The 20,861-nt window shown below is 33.3% G+C and overlaps 2 protein-coding genes across 2 annotated transcripts; both read left to right on the plus strand.

Annotated features, from left to right (window-relative positions):
- The first annotated feature begins 14,579 nt into the window (after window positions 1-14,579).
- On the plus strand, window positions 14,580-15,800 carry LOC121223231 (probable disease resistance protein At4g27220). Its single transcript, XM_041104363.1, has one exon. The coding sequence runs from the start codon at window positions 14,580-14,582 to the stop codon at window positions 15,798-15,800; it is 1,221 nt and encodes a 406-aa protein (XP_040960297.1).
- A 1,302-nt stretch (window positions 15,801-17,102) lies between these two features.
- On the plus strand, window positions 17,103-19,832 carry LOC121223423 (uncharacterized). The gene is made up of 3 exons (XM_041104840.1): window positions 17,103-17,258; window positions 17,661-17,760; window positions 18,060-19,832. The coding sequence occupies exons 2-3, from the start codon at window positions 17,735-17,737 to the stop codon at window positions 18,643-18,645; spliced, it is 612 nt and encodes a 203-aa protein (XP_040960774.1). The 5' UTR covers window positions 17,103-17,258; window positions 17,661-17,734; the 3' UTR covers window positions 18,646-19,832.
- The last annotated feature ends 1,029 nt before the right edge of the window (window positions 19,833-20,861 follow it).

Genomic DNA, 20,861 nt, shown 5'->3' on the forward strand with positions numbered 1-20,861 from the left:
AGTGTACTCAGTGCCATTGTCAGTCCTTATCGATTTCAGCTTGCAACCTGTTTCTGTTTCTACAGCATTTTTAAACTTCACAAACACTTGAGCTACCTCAGACTTGTGTTTTAAAAAGAAAATCCAGCAAAACCTTGTAAGATCATCAATAAAGAGGATGAAATACCTGTTTTTGCTGAGTGATTCAGTCCTCATCGGGCCACATACATCAGAGTGCACCAGCTGCAGTCTTTCAGTAGCTCTCCAAGCTGAATTTGTAGGAAATGGCAGTCTTGCCTGTTTCCCCATTTGGCAAACTTCACACACATCATCATGCTCCACTGAGCTGATGAAGTTCTCTGCCAAGCCCTCTTTGGCCAATCGAGCCATTGATCTGAAGTTGGCATGTCCAAGCCTTTGATGCCAAAGCTTGGAGTCTTCAACAGAGGCTGTGTATGCTGAGTTTGAGTCATTTGCCCAGTGAACCTCAAAGCATTTATCAGTCATTGTGACTGTCATAAGGCTTGATCCACTTGGATCAGTAATGTGGCATTGTTTATCCTTGAACACAACAGAATAACCTTTCTCGAGCAGTTGAGCTATGCTGAGAAGGTTTCTGTCAATCTGTGGTACCAACAGCACATTTGGAATGATCTTGTTGCTTGTGGGAGTACATATCAGCACTTCTCCTCTTCCTTCAGCCCTTATAAACTGACCATTTCCAACCTTGACCTTGGTTTTATAACTTCTGTCCAAGGTTTTAAACAAGGAGGCATCTGGTGAAATGTGGTTAGTGCAACCACTGTCCAGCAACCAGCCTTTGGAGCATTTCTTCTCAGAAGCTACACAGGAAACAGCAAAGACCTGTTCTTCTTGGTCACTACTGTCCTCAGCTACTCGAGCTTCAACCTTTGACTGCTGAAATTGATTCTGCCTTGGCTTACTTCTGTTTTTGCAGACCCTTTCAACATGGCCCTTCTTCTTGCAGTGTTGGCATACTGCATCTGGCCTAAACCAGCATCTGTCTTCTGGATGGCCAGGCTTCTTGCAATATCTGCAGGGCTGGTCATTGCTCCTTGCAGCATCAGGCTTAGGCCTGTTTTTCCAAGGCTTTTTGCCTCTTTGAGCATTAGTGCTCGAGGTTTCTCTGGCCTTGGCTTGAAATGCACCTTCTTGGTGATCTTCAGCTCTGCTAGCTCTCCTTTGTTCCTGAGCATAGAAGGTGTTGATTAACTCAGTCAAAGAGATGCTAGCAAGGTCTCTTGAGTCCTCTAGGGAGGATATCTTGGCCTCATATCTCTCAGGCAAAGTGGAGAGGACTTTCTCCACAATTCTTGCCTCATCAAAGTGCTCACCTAGGAGCCTTATGCTGTTAACCACTGCCATAATTCTATCTGAGTACTGCTTCACTGTTTCTTCTTCCTTCATCTTCAAATTCTCAAAATCCCTTCTCAAGTTTAACAGCTGCTGTTGCTTTGTTCTCTCAGTGCCTTGAAACTCCTCCTTAAGCTTATCCCAGGCCTGTTTTGGAGTCTTACAGGCCATGATTCTGGTGAAGATGACATCTGACACACAGTTCTGGATGCAGGACATGGCTTTGTACCTTTTGGTCCTCTCATCAGCATGTTGCCTTATCTGAGCTACTGTGGGATTAGCCCTCAGTGATGCTGGCTCAGTATCTGTGTTGACAACTTCCCACAGATCGAAGGCCTGTCGGTAAGTCTTCATCTTGACCAGCCATATGTGAAAGCCTTCTCCATTGAAGACTGGTGGGGCTGCTGGTGAAAATCCTGAAGAAGCCATCAAGTTCCTTCTTTTGAAGCAACAGGTCCACTAAGACAAGAGCTCTCGATACCAATTGTTGGTGCAAGAGGCAGCAACAAGCTGTTTCTAGTCTTGCTTGAGTAGTAAGCCTCGAGGCTTGGTGAAGAAGCAAACTCGGAAGCAGAAAACAGAAAGATGAAACTAGCAAGTGAAAAACAGAAAAGAGAGAAGGAGATTGAATGAAAAATGAGCTGATATCTTTCATTAACACATCAACAAGGCATTAAGCCATTACATATATCAGTCAACAAGTAAAACAAACAAGTAATCACCTAATCAACTACCTAACTCCACTAATTTGCATTGAAACTTACAAGATTAGCTTGTACAACTTGCATTGCTGACTTTTCAGTCAATCAATATCAAAACATTTACCTACTTAGTTCAACATGAACTAGATTACAAAACAATCAAAATGAAACTAAAAACAGCAAATAGATTGGCAGCTTCAAACTTCAGTTGCTGCACACCATGGCACCACTGCTTGCTGCGATTCCAGGAGCATGACCACCTTTGTATGTCGTGCATGGCCACCTTTGCATGGGAACTAAACTTAACACAGATTATACTTCCACATGTTGAGGAGTTATACATTAAGGAGTGCAATCTCAATTGTAGCGAAGGGTATCCTCTTTTCTCCAGGTTTATTCTAATCTCACTTAGCACATTCTCCTCTCTTAAATTTCTTGATATATATAATTGTAAAAGCATAAAAAAATTGTTCTCTCCAAATTGCTTGCCACTAAATTTACAAGAGCTTAGCGTATCGGAGTGTAACAAGCTAGAGGAAATAATAGCAATAGAACTTGGATGGAATCAAAGTGAAAAGGCTACTATGGAGTTTCATTTACCACAATTAAGGTTATTTTCACTATGGAATCTACCAAAATTGAAGAGTATTTGCAGTGTTAATGGAGTAATCGTTTGTGATTCACTTGAAATAATTGAGGTAAGAAATTGTCCGAAATTAAAAAGAATGCCTCTTAATCTTTCCCAACTTGATAATATTAGACTTCAACCATCTGGCCCTCTCTCTCCTCTTATTTGTATAAAGCCAGAAGAGTGGTGGGAATCGGTGGAATGGGATCATCCGAATGCCAAATCTATTTTAGAGCCCTTGTTGAGGTCTTGCTGGTAGTGTTGAATTTACATTAACTCCAATGATTTTTTTTCAATTAACTTCTAATTGCTATTTGTATTCTAAATTTTGTACAAGTGGAATAGAAATTCCTCACTTTGGAATTATGGAAAAACCAACTGAAACTTTTACTTGTTCAAAGCCGAAACATGGTTATAATTTCTTTCATGAAAACTATTACGTGAATTCATGTTTTTAGCTTTATATAAATTTATGTTATGACTGAATAATTGTAGGATTGTATTAAACTATTTCGAAGTTGGAAGCAGCATATTGCGGGTTAACGTGCAGCAAATGTGTAACATTTTAGCAGTTAAGGTGTGATTGTTTTGAGTTAAATTGAATCTAAGTTAATTAAAGATGTAATTGAGTTGAGCCTAAATGTTGAAACAGTGAAAAAAGTAATTTTAAATTTTATTAGAATTGAATTTGATTAAGTTTTATTTTTATAATGTGAAAAGATGTTGATTTAGTAAAGAACTAATTGAAGCATAGAAAAAAATATGACTGAAGAGATAATTTAATTCATTAACAAAGTAGCCCTTATATAAGTGTCAAGTAACAACTTCAACAAAAAATTCAAATTGCTACTCCTACTAACAAGCTAAGAAATCACTCTAGGACTTAGTCTTTTTTTTAAAAAAAAATAGATGCAACCTTGAGACACTGACATTCTTCTCCTAACTCAAGTGTTACAAACACCAAGTTTATTCTTAAGAAACTCAAATTGACTAACATGAAAATTTTAGTGAAAATATCTGTCATCTGATCCTCTTATTTGTAATAAACTAGTATATTCAATATTTGCCTTCTATGAATTCCTTCTCGACTAGTGTAGCTTCAAGAGTTGCCTCCAATTGTTTCCTAGCGTTCAAATCCATCTAAATCAAAATTTTCATAATTCAAAATCATCACAAGCTGCTCTAGAAAAGTCATGAGAGTGGCTAGAGTGCCACTCTTCTTCCAAGGTCTTGTGTTGTCACTATACTTGATATTAATACCATTTATATTTGATTAACAAATCTTCTCGCAGTTAATAATTCCTTTTTCAATTTTTCATTTTGCACTGAAAGCTGGATCAACTTAACAACTAAATTCTTAAACTCAACAACATCTACAGATGTCAATTCTTTCGCATATGAAGCTTCTTCAGTCAGCTTTTGATTTTGGAAACCTAACCCACTATTCTCTTCTGAAAGTTGCACATTACTCTCGATTTCCTGGGATAGAATTTTTTTTCCGTAGCTAATCAACAGGTTCTTCAAATATTTCATGTGCAAAAGGTGATAGTTTATCATCAGAGAGAGATGTTAACTGTTGCCCCAAAAGATTTACCTTTGTCTACAACTCCTCATTCTCAAAACACTTGATTTGCAGTTGTTCTTGCAGAATACAATTATCTGCCGATTTTATTTGAAGCTCAAAGCTCTTTTTATTACATTGTGTCATCAATTTTATAATTGTTTGTTGCATTGATGTCATTTTTTCCTAACAATTGGATGCCACTTGCTCCTCCTCAAGTGGATTCAATGAGAAACTTTTCTTCTGCATCTTGATCCTAAACAATTCATTGCCACTAGAGTCAAGGATCAGACCCTTCCCTCTTCGACTTTAATGACCTGTCAAGGTCTTTAAACAGCTTCTCATCATAAGACATGTGATTGGTACAACCACTACCAACTAACCAACTGTCATATAGAGTGCTTGATGAGAAGCAAGAGACAACAAACAAATGGTCTTCTTCTTCTTTAACTGCAACAAGTGCTCCACCTTGCTTCTAATTTCTCAGTTCCTTGCAGAACCTTTCAATGTGCCCCATCAAGTTGCACCTTTTGCATTTCACATCTGGCCTTCTCCAACACCTGAAATGGGGATGATTCTATTTTCCACAATACTTACATGAAGAATACTTATTATAATTTTCAGTACTATTACCTTTTGCAATAGTTTCTGAACCACTATTGCAATCACTCTTCTTCTCATTCCACTTCTATTCCTCTCCTTTTTCGCCTTGCTGCATCTTAGCCTTCAATGCTTCTTTCTATGCTTCCTTCGTGCCTCGTAAGTCTCCTTTGCTCTTGTGCTTGTAAAACACTGATCAACTCCACTACTCTCAACTGAGTCAAGTTCTTAGTGTTCTCCAAAGAGGCAATTGTTGCTTCATATTTTTCATAGGCACGTATTTTCTGCAAGATATTTCTTTTTCTTTTTCTTTTTGAAAGGTACTTAGATGACCTATCAGTAAGAACTTTTTGAACTTAATTTAAATCGTAATCTATTTTTTTAGACACTAAACTTTAAATTAAAATATTTAATTAACTTTTAAAGATCCCACTTTTAAAACAAAAAAAGCTATGAAATATTGAAAAATAATAAAAAGCCAAAACAAAAACAGGTTAAAATGGTAAAAGGCTAATCCATCGCAGCTTCTGTCTCTCTACTTACGATAAGCAGCAAATTTCAGTATATTAAACATGACATCATATGCATACAAAACTTATATAAATTCTTGAACACAATTACAAAGTCATAAAATCAGGCTATTTTACCAAAAAAAGCTCTTTTTTTTAATATTTATCGAAATGGGACGATTTTTTAATTATTTACTGGAATGGGCCATTTTCCGCGAAATCGCATCCACGTCAGCGCGAGGTCAGGGTACGCGCCAGGACATCGCGTCCACGTCAGCGCGATTTGCTTACGTGGACACAAATCGCGCCTACGAGGACGCGATTTGCTGACGTGGCATGAACAGTTTAGGGTTTTTAGCTTGGAAAACTTTGAAAGGCCATAACTTTTGGCTCGGTTGTCTGATTGAGACGATTTTTTTTATTTCGAATAAATTTTTGAGATCTACGCGTGGTTTGCCGAAGTTTTTGTCGAAAAAGATCCTTTTTTGCCCCTAAATTTTTATTTTTCAGTTTAAAATTGAATTTTGAAACATTCGAATTATTATTTTCCTTATTTTTTTGAAGTAAACACCGGATTTTTTTTACAGAATTGTTTTATATCATCCTGTTATAGGTATAAGCCAGCTCATTCCACTTTTGAGAAGTTCCCTAAAATTTTCCATTTTATTCAATTTAGTCCCTAAAACCTAAATAGTCATATTTTCAAATATAAGCTTCGTTTTTCAATTCAAATTCAATTTCATCCTTCCATAACATTCAAATATTCTTAAATACAAAAATTTCATGCTAATTTTGAAATAATTACACTTTAGTCCCTATACTCGTAACTAACAAATTATACTTTACAAATTAGTCCCTATTCATTTTTAAGAAGTTTGTCAGCGCGTAGATCTTGAAAAGTTATTCGAAATAAAAAAAATCGTCTTAATCGGACAACCGAGCCAAAAGTTATGGCCTTTCAAAGTTTTTCAACCTAAAAAACATAAACTGTTCATGCCACGTCAGCAAATCGCGTCCTCTAGGGCGCGATTTCAGTCCACGTCAGCAGGTCGCGCTGACGTGGACGCGATTTTTTGGCGCGTACCCTGACATCGAGCTGACGTGGACGCGATTTCGCGAAAAATGGCCCATTTCGATAAATATTGAAAAAAAGGGCTTTTTTTTTTGTAAAATAGCCATAAAAATTAAATATGGCCGGTGCATTAATTAAATCTCAATGCCCACCGAAGTTGACTTAAAGGAGTTGATAGGATTGATAAATCAGTTTTTATAATATCATCATTCACTTTATTATTAAAAATTAATAAGATACTTTTAATAATTATTGTTTATACATTTTTATATTAGATATATTGATAATTTATTTTTTATTTTACAAACTACCTAAAAAAATTAATATATTTTTATTTTCTAAATATTTTGACAACAGGTGTAACCAATAATTTCATTACATTTAAATAAAAATATCTTTTCCCCATCCCTGAAAGCTTCAATCAAGACTTCATAAAAGACCAGGCTCCCTTATTAGCTTACAGAAAAAGGGAGCTTCGGAAATGGAAGTGGAGCCTGTCTTGCTTGCTTTGCTGTTGATAAATGCCCTTACGTTTTCGCAGCTTAATCTGGCAGTTGAGGCGGCTGAGTCTGATCCTTTATCACCATCGGATGATTTCTCGAAAGAGTTGAAAGCTTTGTCTAGGAGGAGTCGGCGAATAACTCCACCATCACCCAGGATTAATGCTCCTGTTCACTTCAAAAGCCCTCCTCCATCACCTCGACCTCCTCCGCCGCCACGGTCACCACCACCTCCGTGTCTGTGGCGTCCACCTACTCCGTTTGGATAAGACGATTGTTTCCCAGGTTACACACAGTTGATAATGCTCTCATGTCATCAGCTTTTGTTTGTAAATTGTAAAACTTTGAAGTGCTTGTATGTTAGCAGCAAATACCAACTTTGTTTAGCTCTAATAATAATTAAATTTGTAATGATAAAAATAATAATATGTTAAATATAAAAATGAATAAATGTATGCATCACTTTCACTTAAACAATCTTTAAGAAATTGTTTAATAAGTATCCCTTGTCTTCCCTTCCCATCTCTTTGAAGTCTCCCGACCATCTCTATATGCAGCATAAATGATGAGCAGCCCCCCATCAACGAGGACCTGGGTCCTCAAAGGCCAACTCAAAAACAACAATCTCTACGTCTATGGAGCCTGGACTGCAGAAACTGAGAAACCTCCAACTCCAAGGTCCCTGGTTAGGTGCAACTTGGACTTTCTGGGAAGGGCATTAAATACCCAACCACCATATTTGTTTTGGCCACTCTACTCCAGTAATGACTCTGGCAGCCAAACCAATACGAAAGTCAAGTTGATGGGACTGGGGGTCAAAATTCATGCACCAAGCAATCTACACTGCTAGACCCAAGACCATTCTTCAGCTTGATGAGCCCAATGACCAGAGCCAATGCTGTACGACTAGCTCCATGAAACCCAAAATGCAGCAAGAAACTCATTGTAACGCCCCACTTTTGTTGTGTTTAGATTGTTAAAGTATGTTAAATAATTTAATTTGGTATGTGGTTAAGTGTCTTAAATGTTTGTTTTAGGTCTTGAGTTAATTCTTTTGTTTTGGATTTTTTTTATTAATTTTGATATTATGTTAAGCTTGACTTTTTAAGCTTATCTTTTAATTTTATTAGATTGTTGATAAGGATGAGCTTATTAGTCTACTAAACCGTCCATTATTCTCTCACCCCCTTTCACGTTTTTTCTCCCTGTTATTGTTTTCTATTTGGTTCTTTCCCCCTTTTTTTTTTTCTTTTTTTCTCTTTGAGCTTTTTCCTTTTCTTTTGCTTTGAATATCCGATTTCGATTATAATCCAAGGATAGCGTAAATTTTGTTAAATTATTTTGTTGTTATTTTGGTGTTAATTCGCTGTGCAAGGATGAAATTACTAGTTTAATCCCTTTAATATATTATGATAAGTATTCTATTGGTTCTCTTATTAGATTAAAGTTATGTGAATCGAAGTCCTAAAATTTTTGAATTATTTATTTTATGTAAAAAAATTTAAATAATAAAAATATTATATTTTTATAAAGATATATACTATTCAAATGATGAAATTATATTTTTATTATTATAAAAATTAAAATTTAATTTCAACATTCCTAAAAATATTTTCTACCTTCGCCTCTTCCCTTACCGATCATAAACAAGGACATCATATGGCGAACAAAATTTATATAAATTTAAATGTTTTTAAACACGGTTATGGAATCAGATTATGCTTCCACGTGACATTGAGGAATTGTATGTTCGTAACTGCTCTTTATGTTGTCATGAAAACTACCCGTTTTTCTCCAGGTTTGTCCTAACCTCTCTTACATATCTTGAAATAAGGGATGTAAAAAATATGAAAAAATTGTTCTCTCCAAACTGTGTGCCGTTAAATTTGGAAGTGCTCGAGGTTTCCTTATGTGTCCAACTGGAGGAAATAATAGCATTAGATTTTGAATCGGACGGAAGAGGAATGCCTAGCTACCATGGAATTTTGCCTTATAAAATTAAAGATACTTACTGGAATGCCTTCCTGAATTGAAGAGTATTTGCAATGTTGATGCAGTGGTGGCTTGTGAATCTCTTAAATGGATTGATGTAATAGATTGTCGGAAATTAAAAAGGATGCCTTTTAGTCTTCCTCATATCCGATCATCTTCACCAGCTCTCTCATTTTCTATTTATGTAGCGGTAGAGGAGTGACATTGGCATTACTTATATTTTCTTGTTTCTAGGCAACTTTGATGAATGCAATTGCAAGCTGTATTATTTATTTGAACCAAACCTCATTTCTTTTTGGATAAACTATTAAAATAGTCACTTTTGTTTACCTCAGGTTACATTTTAGTTACTTATGTTTGAAATGTTACATTTTAGTCACTTACGTTATCGTATTGTAATATTTTAGTCACTGAGCCGTTAATTGCCGTTAATAATATAACGGTAAGTTTTTTAACTTTTTTTTCCTTATTTTCCATTCTCTTTTGTTTCTCTTTATATTTTCCTCCCTTTTCTATTTTTTAACATAGTTTTTTTTATGTTTTCCATTTATTAAAATTAGTCCCTATACTTTTATTTTTTTAAACAATTTATTTTTTTCCTTTTTATTTTTATTCACAATTGTCTATAATAAGCAAAAAAAAAGATTAAAAAATCTTTATTCTGGGTTAAAAAATCTTTATTCTGGGTTTTCGTTGAAGATCAATACAAAAATTTTTAACTTTCCTTTTTTTTTCTTTTTTTTTTTCATTCTCTTCTGTTTCTCCCTCTGTTTTCCTTCCTTCTTTGTTTCTTTTAATATAGTTTTTCTATATTTTCCGTTTGTTAAAACTAGTCTCTATACTTTTATTTTGATATTGGGTATTTCTTGTACGTTCTGTTGAATATTCCTTTTGATTAGTTTTTAATATATTTTCAACTTAGGGTAACAATTTTGTATTACTCTTCAATGAAAATCCATAATAAAGATTTTTTTTTAATCTTTTTTTCCTTATTGTAAACAATTGTGAATTTGGGTTTTTGATATTTTACACTTATGGTTGATGCTATACAAAGGATCCAAAAATGGATTATTATGGTGATTTTATAGAATTGCTTGGACCTGATATTTCAATCAAGATTTTCATAATATTGGTTAACCTTTCTGATCCCATTAGAGTTAACTTAATTTTTAGTTTTTGGCACCAATTTGGTAAACAAATTAATGTCTTTGGTAGAGTTTAGCTTGGTGTTCTATTATATATTGAAGAAGAATTGGTATTGATTCATGCAATAAGATCGATTTTATTCATCTTGCAATGATCAAAAACTATTCTTTGGGTTTACACACAGAGTATGTAATCAAGGATAATTTGCTTTAACAAATAAAGAAATAAAAATAAAAAATTAAATTGTTCAAGAAAAAAATATAGGGACTAATTTTAACAAATAAAAAATATAAAAAAAAACTACATTAAAAGAAATGGAGAAGGGAGGAAAACAGAGGGAGAAGTAGAAATGAATGGAAAAGAAAAGAAAAACAAAGAAAATTAAAAGAACATAAAAGAAAAGAATTAAATTGCTTAAAATGAAAAAATATAGGGACCAATTTTATAATTTAACCTAAAATTTTCGTTTGAAATGATGATTTAATGTGCCACATCAGCTTATTGTTACACTATTAACAGAAATTAATGGCTTAGTGACTAAAATGTTACAACATGATAACATAAGTGACTAAAACGTAACATTTCAAACATAAGTGACTAAAATGTAACCTGGGGCAAACAAAAGTGACTATTTTAATAGTTTACCCTTTCTTTTTTGGTTGTAATAAGCTTTGGTTATCGTATTTTGATGCTTGTTTATGGTGTCTTCCTTTTCCATTCAATACTTTTCCTTCATAATATTCTATATCAACAAAATTAACGATATACATGTTAGAAAAATTGAGATATTTCAAAGGAATCAAATCTCATATTCTTAAACAAAAATTTTGAGACGTTTGTTTATAAATCTTTATACTTCGTGAGCTAGAGGGAATTAAGTTGAGAAGGTGGATTTGTGCATTATATTCAAAAAAGTTATTGTATTGGATTTTTTAACCTTTTAGTTTTTGAAATTATTTTTTATTAGATTTTTTAGAGTCCAAGAAAAATAAACTTTTTAACTAATAAATTTTATATTTAGCCAAGTTATAAATAGCTTAGTCGATTGAAATTATTTTTAGTTAAATCCAAATTCATTGAACTATTTTCAAACTATTTCACTTACCTTTACTATTTTTAGCCAATAAAATTCTTATATATATATATATGGTTGGAAGCCAATGGAACTTTTGGATAAAAGCCAAATTTATCCTTTAAAAGATATTTTTTTAGAAGATTCTAGAATATAGATTAAAGAAATAGGATATTATCTATAAGACTAGTTATTATACATGAATATTCTAGTTATTAAATATTTGTAAAATTAATAGTAAGGATATTGACATGTATCAACAATTCATAGGCCACTAAACTCTATAAATAGGGGTAAGAGCTTTCATTCTTGTAACGATGTAGGAGAGAAGTGTGTATCATATTATAATTGTATTGTGTATTAATAAGAGTGTTTTATTCTTTTGTAATTGTAAGTCTCGGTTAAACCTTAAGTTTCTAAGCACTTAGTGCACTTGGATTAGCTTTTATATATAGTGCACTAATAAGTTAGAAAATAAAAGATTAACCGACTTCAGAAATTTAGTGTAGCATTAGTTGTAGGTCCGGCGAAATATCCTTAAAGACGTCTCAAGTTATTCAACCAGTATTTTTTATTCTTTAAATTGAATATTTACAAGAATACATACCAACACTTTTAATTCTTTGATTTCTATTCATATATATTTATATCATCCGTATTTATTCATACATTCAAAGTTGGGAGAGCAGTTGTGATTTCATGAGCTTGGAGTCTTAATTTAATCCCAACAAAACCTTAACAAATCATCAGCAAATGAGATTCAGTTACAACTGATTGGATGATCAAAGAATAAAAATTGTTTCTATAGTTACGCATCGTATAGTGAAGATTCAAGAATCCTAAAGGAATAATTGATAAGGGATTAGATTAGAAAGGGATTAATAGAGGATATGGGTAACATGGAAGCAAACTTTGACAAGTGTCAGACTATCCTAAGAACATTAGTTGATAATTGCTTGTTAGAAAATGTAGGAAATGGAAGAGTGAAAATGCATGATTTTGTAATAGATATGGCTAAACTAATCACCAATGAGTTATATGAATCATGAATTATTATTGCAACTTTAACCTATGTATAATCAAGCTCCAACATTTATAATTTTTTATTAACTAAAATGATACAATAAATCAAAAACAATCAAAACTTAAAATAATTTGAATTTAATAAAAATCAAAATTAAAATTAACTTTGTTGATATGGTAATGCAACGAGAAGACATGGGGAAGGACATGGTTGTGATTATGGAGGTTGGTTCACCCAGTCGGGACAGAGAGCCAAATATTACAGAGAGTGAGAATGAAGAGATATGCAAATAAAGTGTTGAGGGGAACCTTTTTCATCGTTCTTAGAAGTATTTATTGACGGGGTCCTATGCAAAGTGGTGTTAACGTGCTAAATTTGCCGTCTAGCCATCATTACGGAACGTGTGGGGAGAATGTCTCCAATGGGACAAGAATGTTTGTGATGGTATAGATATTGTCATTCATTCTAATACAACAGTATAGAGTAGTTTAACCCACATAAGATTTGGTGACAAACAACATCACGTTTTTAATATAAGGTCAAGGGTTTGATGTAATGAGTGATTTTTGTTTGTCCAGATGGTTAGAACGAGACATGAAACTTAGGGCATCTTTCTGATTGGTAGTTGACAGATCCTAATTTGAGTAGGGGTATACAAACTCAAAATTTTTTTTTAAGATATAAATTAGTTCAAGTTAAACAAGTTAATTATAAAAATTAATTCACAAAAAAATTATTAACATTATTTTCCAAGATTTTTTTTTCTTTTTGGAAGGTACTTAAATGATCTAAATCACAACTTTTTTTTACAAGCCATTAAAACATTTGATAAATGCTGAAAAAATTATTTTGCTACAACCTATTTTTACTACAGTCACTTGTTGAATTAATTTAATTAGTTTTCATGACCATAATTTTACACAAATGTTAGAGTCATTTTTCATGACCACTTTGCCATCATATTATCAGCAACCAACCAACTTGTTTTGCTGCTTTTCCTCATTTGTGGTGCTTTGCTCTTTTTTCCCCGCTCCGGTCATCGTCTTCAAATAAGTTAGCCAAAAAAGGTATTTATTGATTTCTACATTTTTATATTGTTTTTTCAAGTCTCATAAACTGCAACAAACTAGGTTCCTTTTCATGCTTGCAATGACATACATTGCTTTTTGCTCCCACTTCGAGGGTGAACGTATTTTTTCATATTTTAGGAAGATCACATCTGCATATCTTATATTTGAATATGTGTCGATTATAGAAAAAAGCAAGACTCTTTAGCATAGGTCACTGAGATGCTGATACAAATTGTTTATGATTTGTGTTCTAGCTTGTTACAACTACAGTAAATGTGCTTCCAAGATCCCATTAGGCACATTTTATTGTAGAAGAGTAAAACAGAAGGATTATCCTAGCACTGGAATTGAGATTAGGAGGTGAAACAGGGAGCTTAATAACAGCATGTTAACATATCATGAAAAACGGCACTGAAACAACAAACGCTGCTATTGCATTGAAAAATCAAATAATCACATAATGGAATTCCTCATGCATGGTAATTTATGTTCTATTAATTTCATTTCATCATTCGTGAGGGGAAATTTCTTGATTACATCTTTATAACTACTAAAAGATCTTGTGGAATCTGTTCAGAAAATGACGTTACTTTTTAGCCATGTTTAGATACATACAGCTGACTATGCATTATTATTATTATTTGGTTTCTAACATATTACATGTTATGCAGTACTCTTATCTGACAGCCATGGACTTTGTTCTGAATAAGATTGATAAACAACTGGACAATCACAGAAGCCTTGACCAGCATCTGAATGACTTGAAAAGGAAAGTAACGGAATTGAATGGTGTGAAGGAAGATACAGATTCTAGAATTAACGCAGAGCTGCAGCCAAGAAAGAAACTCAAGACGGAAGTCCAGATATGGTTGGAAAATGTCGAAAGAATCAATGGCGAAGTTCAAAAATTTAATGAACAAATCGGTGAAAGCATTACTCTTACACGTGGATTTCATGCAGACGATGTGTTAAAGAGGACAAGAGAAGTTGAGGAACTTATTCAACAAGGCAAATTTCAGGAAGGCTTGGTGGTTGACCATCCTCAATGGATTGGACAGGTTTTTTCGACTACAACTTTATCTGGTGAAAGTGCAAAGGCCTGTTTGGGAGAGATTTGGCAGTGTTTGATGGATGATGAGGTTGGAAAGATTGGAGTTTGGGGGATGGGTGGTGTGGGGAAAACAAGCATCATGAAGCTTATAAACAATCAACTCTTAAAAGAGACGGGGAAGTTCCATATTGTAATTTGGATCACTGTATCCAAGGACAAGAGTATTTCTAAGCTGACATGGGATTAAGGGAGCCACCGAAGGTGCAAGAATGGAGTGAGGATTTGGAGAAGGTTTCATTGATGTGGAATGGGGAGTTAGAAGTTCTGTATCCCTTGGAAATGTCACCACCAAAGTGTCCGATGCTCACAACATTGTTGCTGCCTGGTTGTGGTATAAAGAGTATTCCCGAAGGTTTCTTCAACCATATGGATGGACTCAAGATTCTTAAGCTTTCTCTTAATCCTATCAAGAGTCTCCCAAATTCCATATCAAATTTGAAGAATCTCACTGCATTATTGCTTGCTTACTGTGATCATTTAGAGTATGTGCCATCCTTGTCAAAGCTTCGAGTTTTAAAAGAGTTGGATCTTCGAGCAACAAAAATCAGGGAAGTCCCTCATGGGATGCAAAACTTGTTGAGTCTCAAGTACCTAGATCTAAAACATTCGATCGTACTTGAGATCCCGAATGGAATATTGTCCAAACTTTCTTGCCTTCAAATTTTGAATGTTAGTGAAACATTGGTAAGTGGAAAGGAGGTTGGTAAGTTGAAGAAATTGGAAATGGTTGAAGGGAGGTTTTACGACTTCCAAGACTTGAGCATGTATCTCCAAGCTTTTCATGGTCGAGAAGAACCTCCTAAATATATCATCCATATGGGTAAAAGACCATTTCCAGCGGCCATTTTAACAACAAAAGGCATTGAATTAGGGGATTCCAATATCTCCAACCAGATTATGCTTCCACGTGACATTGAGGAATTGTATGCTGGTAACTGCACTTTCTGTTGTCACGTAAACTACCCACTTTTCTCCAGGTTTGTCCTAACCTCACTTGGCACCTTTTCCTCTCTTACATATCTTGAAATAAGGGATGTGAAAAATATGAAAAAGTTGTTCTCTCCAAACAGCGTGCCGCTAAATTTACAAGGGCTTAAGATTTCATTATGTGTCCAATTGGAGGAAATAATAGCATTAGATTTTGAATCGGACGAAAGAGGAATGCCTACCATGGAATTCAGCCTTCTAAAATTAAAGAAACTTGTATTGGAATGGCTACCTGAATTGAAGAGTATTTGCAATGTTGATGCAGTGGTGGTTTGTGAATCTCTTAAGTGGATTGGCGTAAGAGATTGTCCGAAACTAAAAAGAATGCCTCTAAAACTTCCCCAAGTCCCACCATTGTCACCTCTTAAACTTCGTATTTATGTAAAGCCAAAGGAGTGGTGGGAATCAGCGGAATGGGATGATCCTGATGCCAAGTCTCTTTTGAAGCGCTTCGTGAATTTTGTAATCTGGTAACTTCTTTTGTAGAGTGAATGCAATTCCTAAGTGCTCTATTTATTTCAATCAAACCTACTTCCTTTTTAATAATGAGCTTTCAAAATTTTTATTTGTACTGTACTTTGTTATGTATTCATAATCTCTTGCTTTTCCATCCTCTACTTTTTGCTTCGGAAAAGTTTATATCAACATGACATACAATTAGTAAGGTTTAGAAAGTTTTAAACTTTTTTTTCTTATTTTTTACACTCCATTGATTGTTTAAACTTCCAAAACGCATCAAAAAAAGCTTTTAAACTTTTCAAAATAACAATTAAATCCCTGCCTTTTTTTTTCCAATGCATCAAAGTGCCTCTTTCATCATTAACTTTAATAGTTAACCATTAAAGTTATTTTTTTCAGTTAAAGCCACTCCATATTACAACCACAGTGTCACATGTGGCAAAAAAACTATAAAAAATAAAAAAACATCAAAAGGACTCTTTAAACATTAATTTTAATCGTTGACCGTTAAAATTAACGATCCTCAATTTTTTTCAATTAAAGTCATCATGTGTCGTAACACAGCATGACATATGGCGAAAAATGATAAAAATAAAAATCTTATAGGAAAATTATAAATTGCTTCTTTGATATGATAATTTTTATAATTTTTATGACTGTATAAAATTTTATAATTTTTTTACAATTCTTATACATTTTTTTCTTCTAGTTTTTAATAAAATTTAAATATTTTTTATATTTTTATTAAAATTAAAATTTTTAATTTTTTATCACATATCACGTCGTAGTTGTGACATGTGATGATTGTTAAAATTAGCGGTTAAAATATTTTTTTTAATGCATTTTCACAATTCAAATATTCAATTGAGTATAAAATATTAATGTTTTAATTTATTTAAAAAAAAGTTTGAGCGCACCCAATTGAGTGAGAAGAAAACAATAGCTTAAGTTTTTTTAAAAAAAATCAGGGCTTTCTATTCTATTAAACCATTTTTGTTATCATCAAAAGATAGGATTGTAATAAATTATTTCAACATATTAGCATGCAACAAATGTAACTTTTTAGCAATGAAGGTGCGATTGATCTGAATTGAATCGGGCTGAGTTAATTGAGTTGAAAACCTTAATTTTCAACATTGGATTGAGTTTTATTTTTATATTCCGAATGAAAGTTGAATTACTGGAATTTATTTGATTAGGCTTAATTTCAATTTGGAAATGGAAGAGAACAAAAATAGCTGACCGTTGACTCTGCAAGTGCCAAAAGTTGTACGCTCTTACACTCTGCTTTATTAGTATTATGTCTTTTATGGAAATAAAGTTCCTTCTTCTTCTTTTCATTTCTGAATCTTCCATGGCACCTTCCCTCTTTCAACTTGGTCTTTCCTCCAGCTTTCCTTCTTCCCAAAATTATTAATCATTTTCATGGTTGTTTTGCGTTTTTGGTCCTTCACTGGCAAAAAGAAGTATCAGGTAACTTTAATTTCTAATTCTCTGTTTCTTTTGATTTTTACAAATCCTGAGAAAATTTTTGCTTGTTCTTGAAATATTTCTATGCTTTTGCTTCCTATCTTTTCTGAGATCTTCCCTTGACTCACTTTTGATTTGGGTTTAGTTTTCCGGTTTCTTCATGATTAAGATGCACAAATTTGATCAAGCAAGTACCATAAGCCAGGATTAAAAGCTGGAAAAACCCATGTAATCTCTTAAGCCTACATTTAGGTGGTGAATTTAAGTCTATAAAATGTGCAATTAAACTGAAGTTGCTGGAAATCTATTGAAAGAGGTTCTTAAGGGGGATTTTGTTTTTTGTTTTTTTTTAAATGTCTGCTTCTATCTTGAAATTTATTGTTTAAACTCCATTTCTCTTTGCAGGTATCCAGTTATCATTTCAAGAAACAGGCCTATTTCTATAGTTCTATCCAAAATCAGTGTCTCATTTTCTTGAGATGGGTTCAGCAATAAAACATTTCATGTACGTAGAGGTTTTTATTTCAATGTGAACAGTTATGGATTTCTTAATAGAGTTCTTTTTGTTCTTTTTACTTATGTTTTTGCAGTATTTGGCCTTTGGTTTATGAGCAGTACTTTTCAAGTTGCATTATTCAAAATTATTTTTAAGCTATCAGTAATAAGAAAATGAAAAATTTGTTCCCAAAACTGAAGTATTATAAATAATACTAAATTCCTTAGCAATGACCAATTCTTTTACCAAAATTAAAATATATGCTTAGATGTCAATTCTTATGCTTGTATGGTATTGGTGTTGTGCAGGGAGTTAGTTGAACAAGCAGGGACTGTTTTTGAAGTTGCAAATACTATACGGGGTTTAATTGAAAACCATTGGGAATTCCCTAAAGGCATTGATCAGAATGTAAATAATCTGAAGAGAAAGAGAGATCAACTAAATGGTCAGAAAGAAGACATTGAATCAAGAATCAAATCAGAGCTGCGCCCGAGAAAGAAAGTCAAGAAAGAAGTTGATCTGTGGATTGAAAATGTCAAAAGGATAGATAGGGAAATTCCTAATCTCGAATCTAAAGTTAGAGGTAGCAGCTTTTTCTCTCGTGGATTTCTTGTTAAGAATGTTCGTAAGAAGGAAGAAGAAGTTGAAGAATTGCTAGAAAAGGGTAGATTTTCTGATGATTTGGTTGTCAACGATCTTTCGTGGATTGGTCAGGTGTTGCCAACACCGAGCTTAGTCGTTGAAACAGTAAAACGTAAAAAGAATGAGATTATGCAACACTTGAGGAATGATGAGGTTCAAAAGATTGGAGTTAATGGAATGCCAGGAGTTGGGAAAACGAACTTGGAGTTTTCCCACACAATCCGTGCGGCCTTAGGCAGTTTTCTGGCTTAAAAACGCCTAAGTCAGCCTAACTCGCAGCGATAAAGGATTCCATAGTAAAAACGCCTAAGTCAGCTCAACTCGCAACAATAAATGATCCAACAGAATTCCCTTAAAGTTTCCACGAAAAACGGTAGAAGAACGAAGTAAGAACGATCTTTGAAAGATGAACAAAAGCAAGAACACTTGGAAGAAAAGTTTGAGTAAATGCTCTCTATTCTCTTATTCACAAAGAATAATGAAACAATTACAGGAGTTGAAATCGAGTTGAACAAAAGCAAGTGTTGTCACGCTTGTCAACAATGAACTCTTAAAAGGTGAAATCGAGTTGAAGATCATAGTATGGGTCACTGTAGCGAGGAAATGTAGTGTTATTGAACTGCAGAATAAGATGAATGTCAGTATTTCCGAAGATGAAGACGAGACTTTAAGAGCAGGGATGTTGTCTGAAATTTTGAGTGAAAGGGTAGATTTGTTTTAATATTGGATGATGTATGGGAGAGATTTTCCTTTGAAAAAGTTGGAATTCCCGAGTCTTCTAAGGGTAAATTAGTGTTGACATCTCGTTCATTGGATGTATGTCGACGAATGGGTTGTCAAGTCGTAAAAATGGAGCCACTTTCGAATGAAGATGCATGGACATTGTTCTTGGATAAGGTTGGTCAAAACCTAATGAGTTCTGCAGATTTACTACCGATTGCAAAATTTATCGTTGAGTGTTGTGTCGGTTTACCGTTGGTGATAGTTATAGTTGCCAGTAGCATGAGAGGTGAAGAAAAACTTCCAATATGGAGGAATGCGCTCACAGAATTGAACCGAAAGATATCGAGTATCATCGATGTTAAAGACAAAGTGTACCAACAATTGAGATTCAGCTGCGATCGATTGAAAGATCGAAGAATCCAAAATTGTTTCCTTAGTTGTGCATTGTATAGTGAAGACTCGGGAATTCTAAAGGAACAATTGATAAGGGATTGGGTTGGAAAGGGATTAATAGAGGAAATGAGTAGCTTGGAAGCAAACATGGACAAGGGACAAGCTATACTAAGAACACTAGTAGAGAACTGTTTGTTAGAAAATGTAGGAAATGAAAGAGTAAGAATGCATGATCTTGTAACAGAGATGGCTAAACTTATCACTCAAGACTTGTATGAATCATTAATTAATTTAAAATGATACACTCAAATCACAATTCAATCATTTTTGGTTTGGGATTATTTCCCAAAATATGTTTTCTTTGTGATAGCCTATTAATAAGGATGAAAACTCAAATATTTTTATTCTAATTTTAAACAGAAACTTTTCAAACTCTAAATCACTACCTAATCCTTTTAGGCTCTAAATTATTTTTGCTACAATTATTTGTTGAATTGAGGATCTAAATCAAAGTCAAACCTTAACGAAAGTTTAATTGATTTTATACAAATGTTGAGTCATTGGTGGATAAAGAAATGTTTTAAAATATTTATCATAAACTTTAAATCCTATTTATAAATCATTAAGAAAGTCCTTTCCTCGTCTTTTTCATAGCAGCCTTCTTTGACCAACTAAAACGCATCTCATTTTGGTTTAAAAACTAAAATATGCATATTTGTATATGGAAGCGGTAGAAAAGTTTTATTTAAATATTATTCAAGCTTTTGTATTTTTATTATTTAGAATTTATTTTTTATACATTTATTAATATTGTTAGGTTTTTTTAAATTCAATAGTATAATATTTTAAAATAAAAAATTAATATTGTAATGAATTTAAATTTAATAGAAATATTTTAATAATATTATTAGAAAATAAACTAAATTTTTAATTAAAAAATTTTAAAAATTAAAAATTTAAAAATATAAGTAAATAAACTAAATTTTAAATATACGCAGTATTTGACTTACTTTAACTAATAAATTAAGTGTTTCCCAACCAATAAACAACTTTAACTGTCATATAGAAAATAGCAAAATATAGAGCATATTGGCTGACTAAGCTTTGATTTACTTTTCTTAAAGTCATTGCCCTGAAGCTTTTTAAGACTGAAACTTACTTTTCGTACTGCTTTCCTCGTATTTTCCTGGAAAAGGTATTTCCTTTATAAAGTCATTGCAGTGAAGCTTTTTCTAAGACTGAAACTTTCTTTCCTCGTATTTTCCTAGAAAAAGTATTTCCTTTGTTGTATCAATGGCTTTCGCACCTGTTTCCTTGGTGTCGTAGGTGATTCAAGGGCAGGCATAGAGAAC

The sequence above is a fragment of the Gossypium hirsutum genome, chromosome D11 (genome assembly GCF_007990345.1).
Source record: "Gossypium hirsutum isolate 1008001.06 chromosome D11, Gossypium_hirsutum_v2.1, whole genome shotgun sequence".
Lineage (NCBI taxonomy): Eukaryota > Viridiplantae > Streptophyta > Magnoliopsida > Malvales > Malvaceae > Gossypium > Gossypium hirsutum.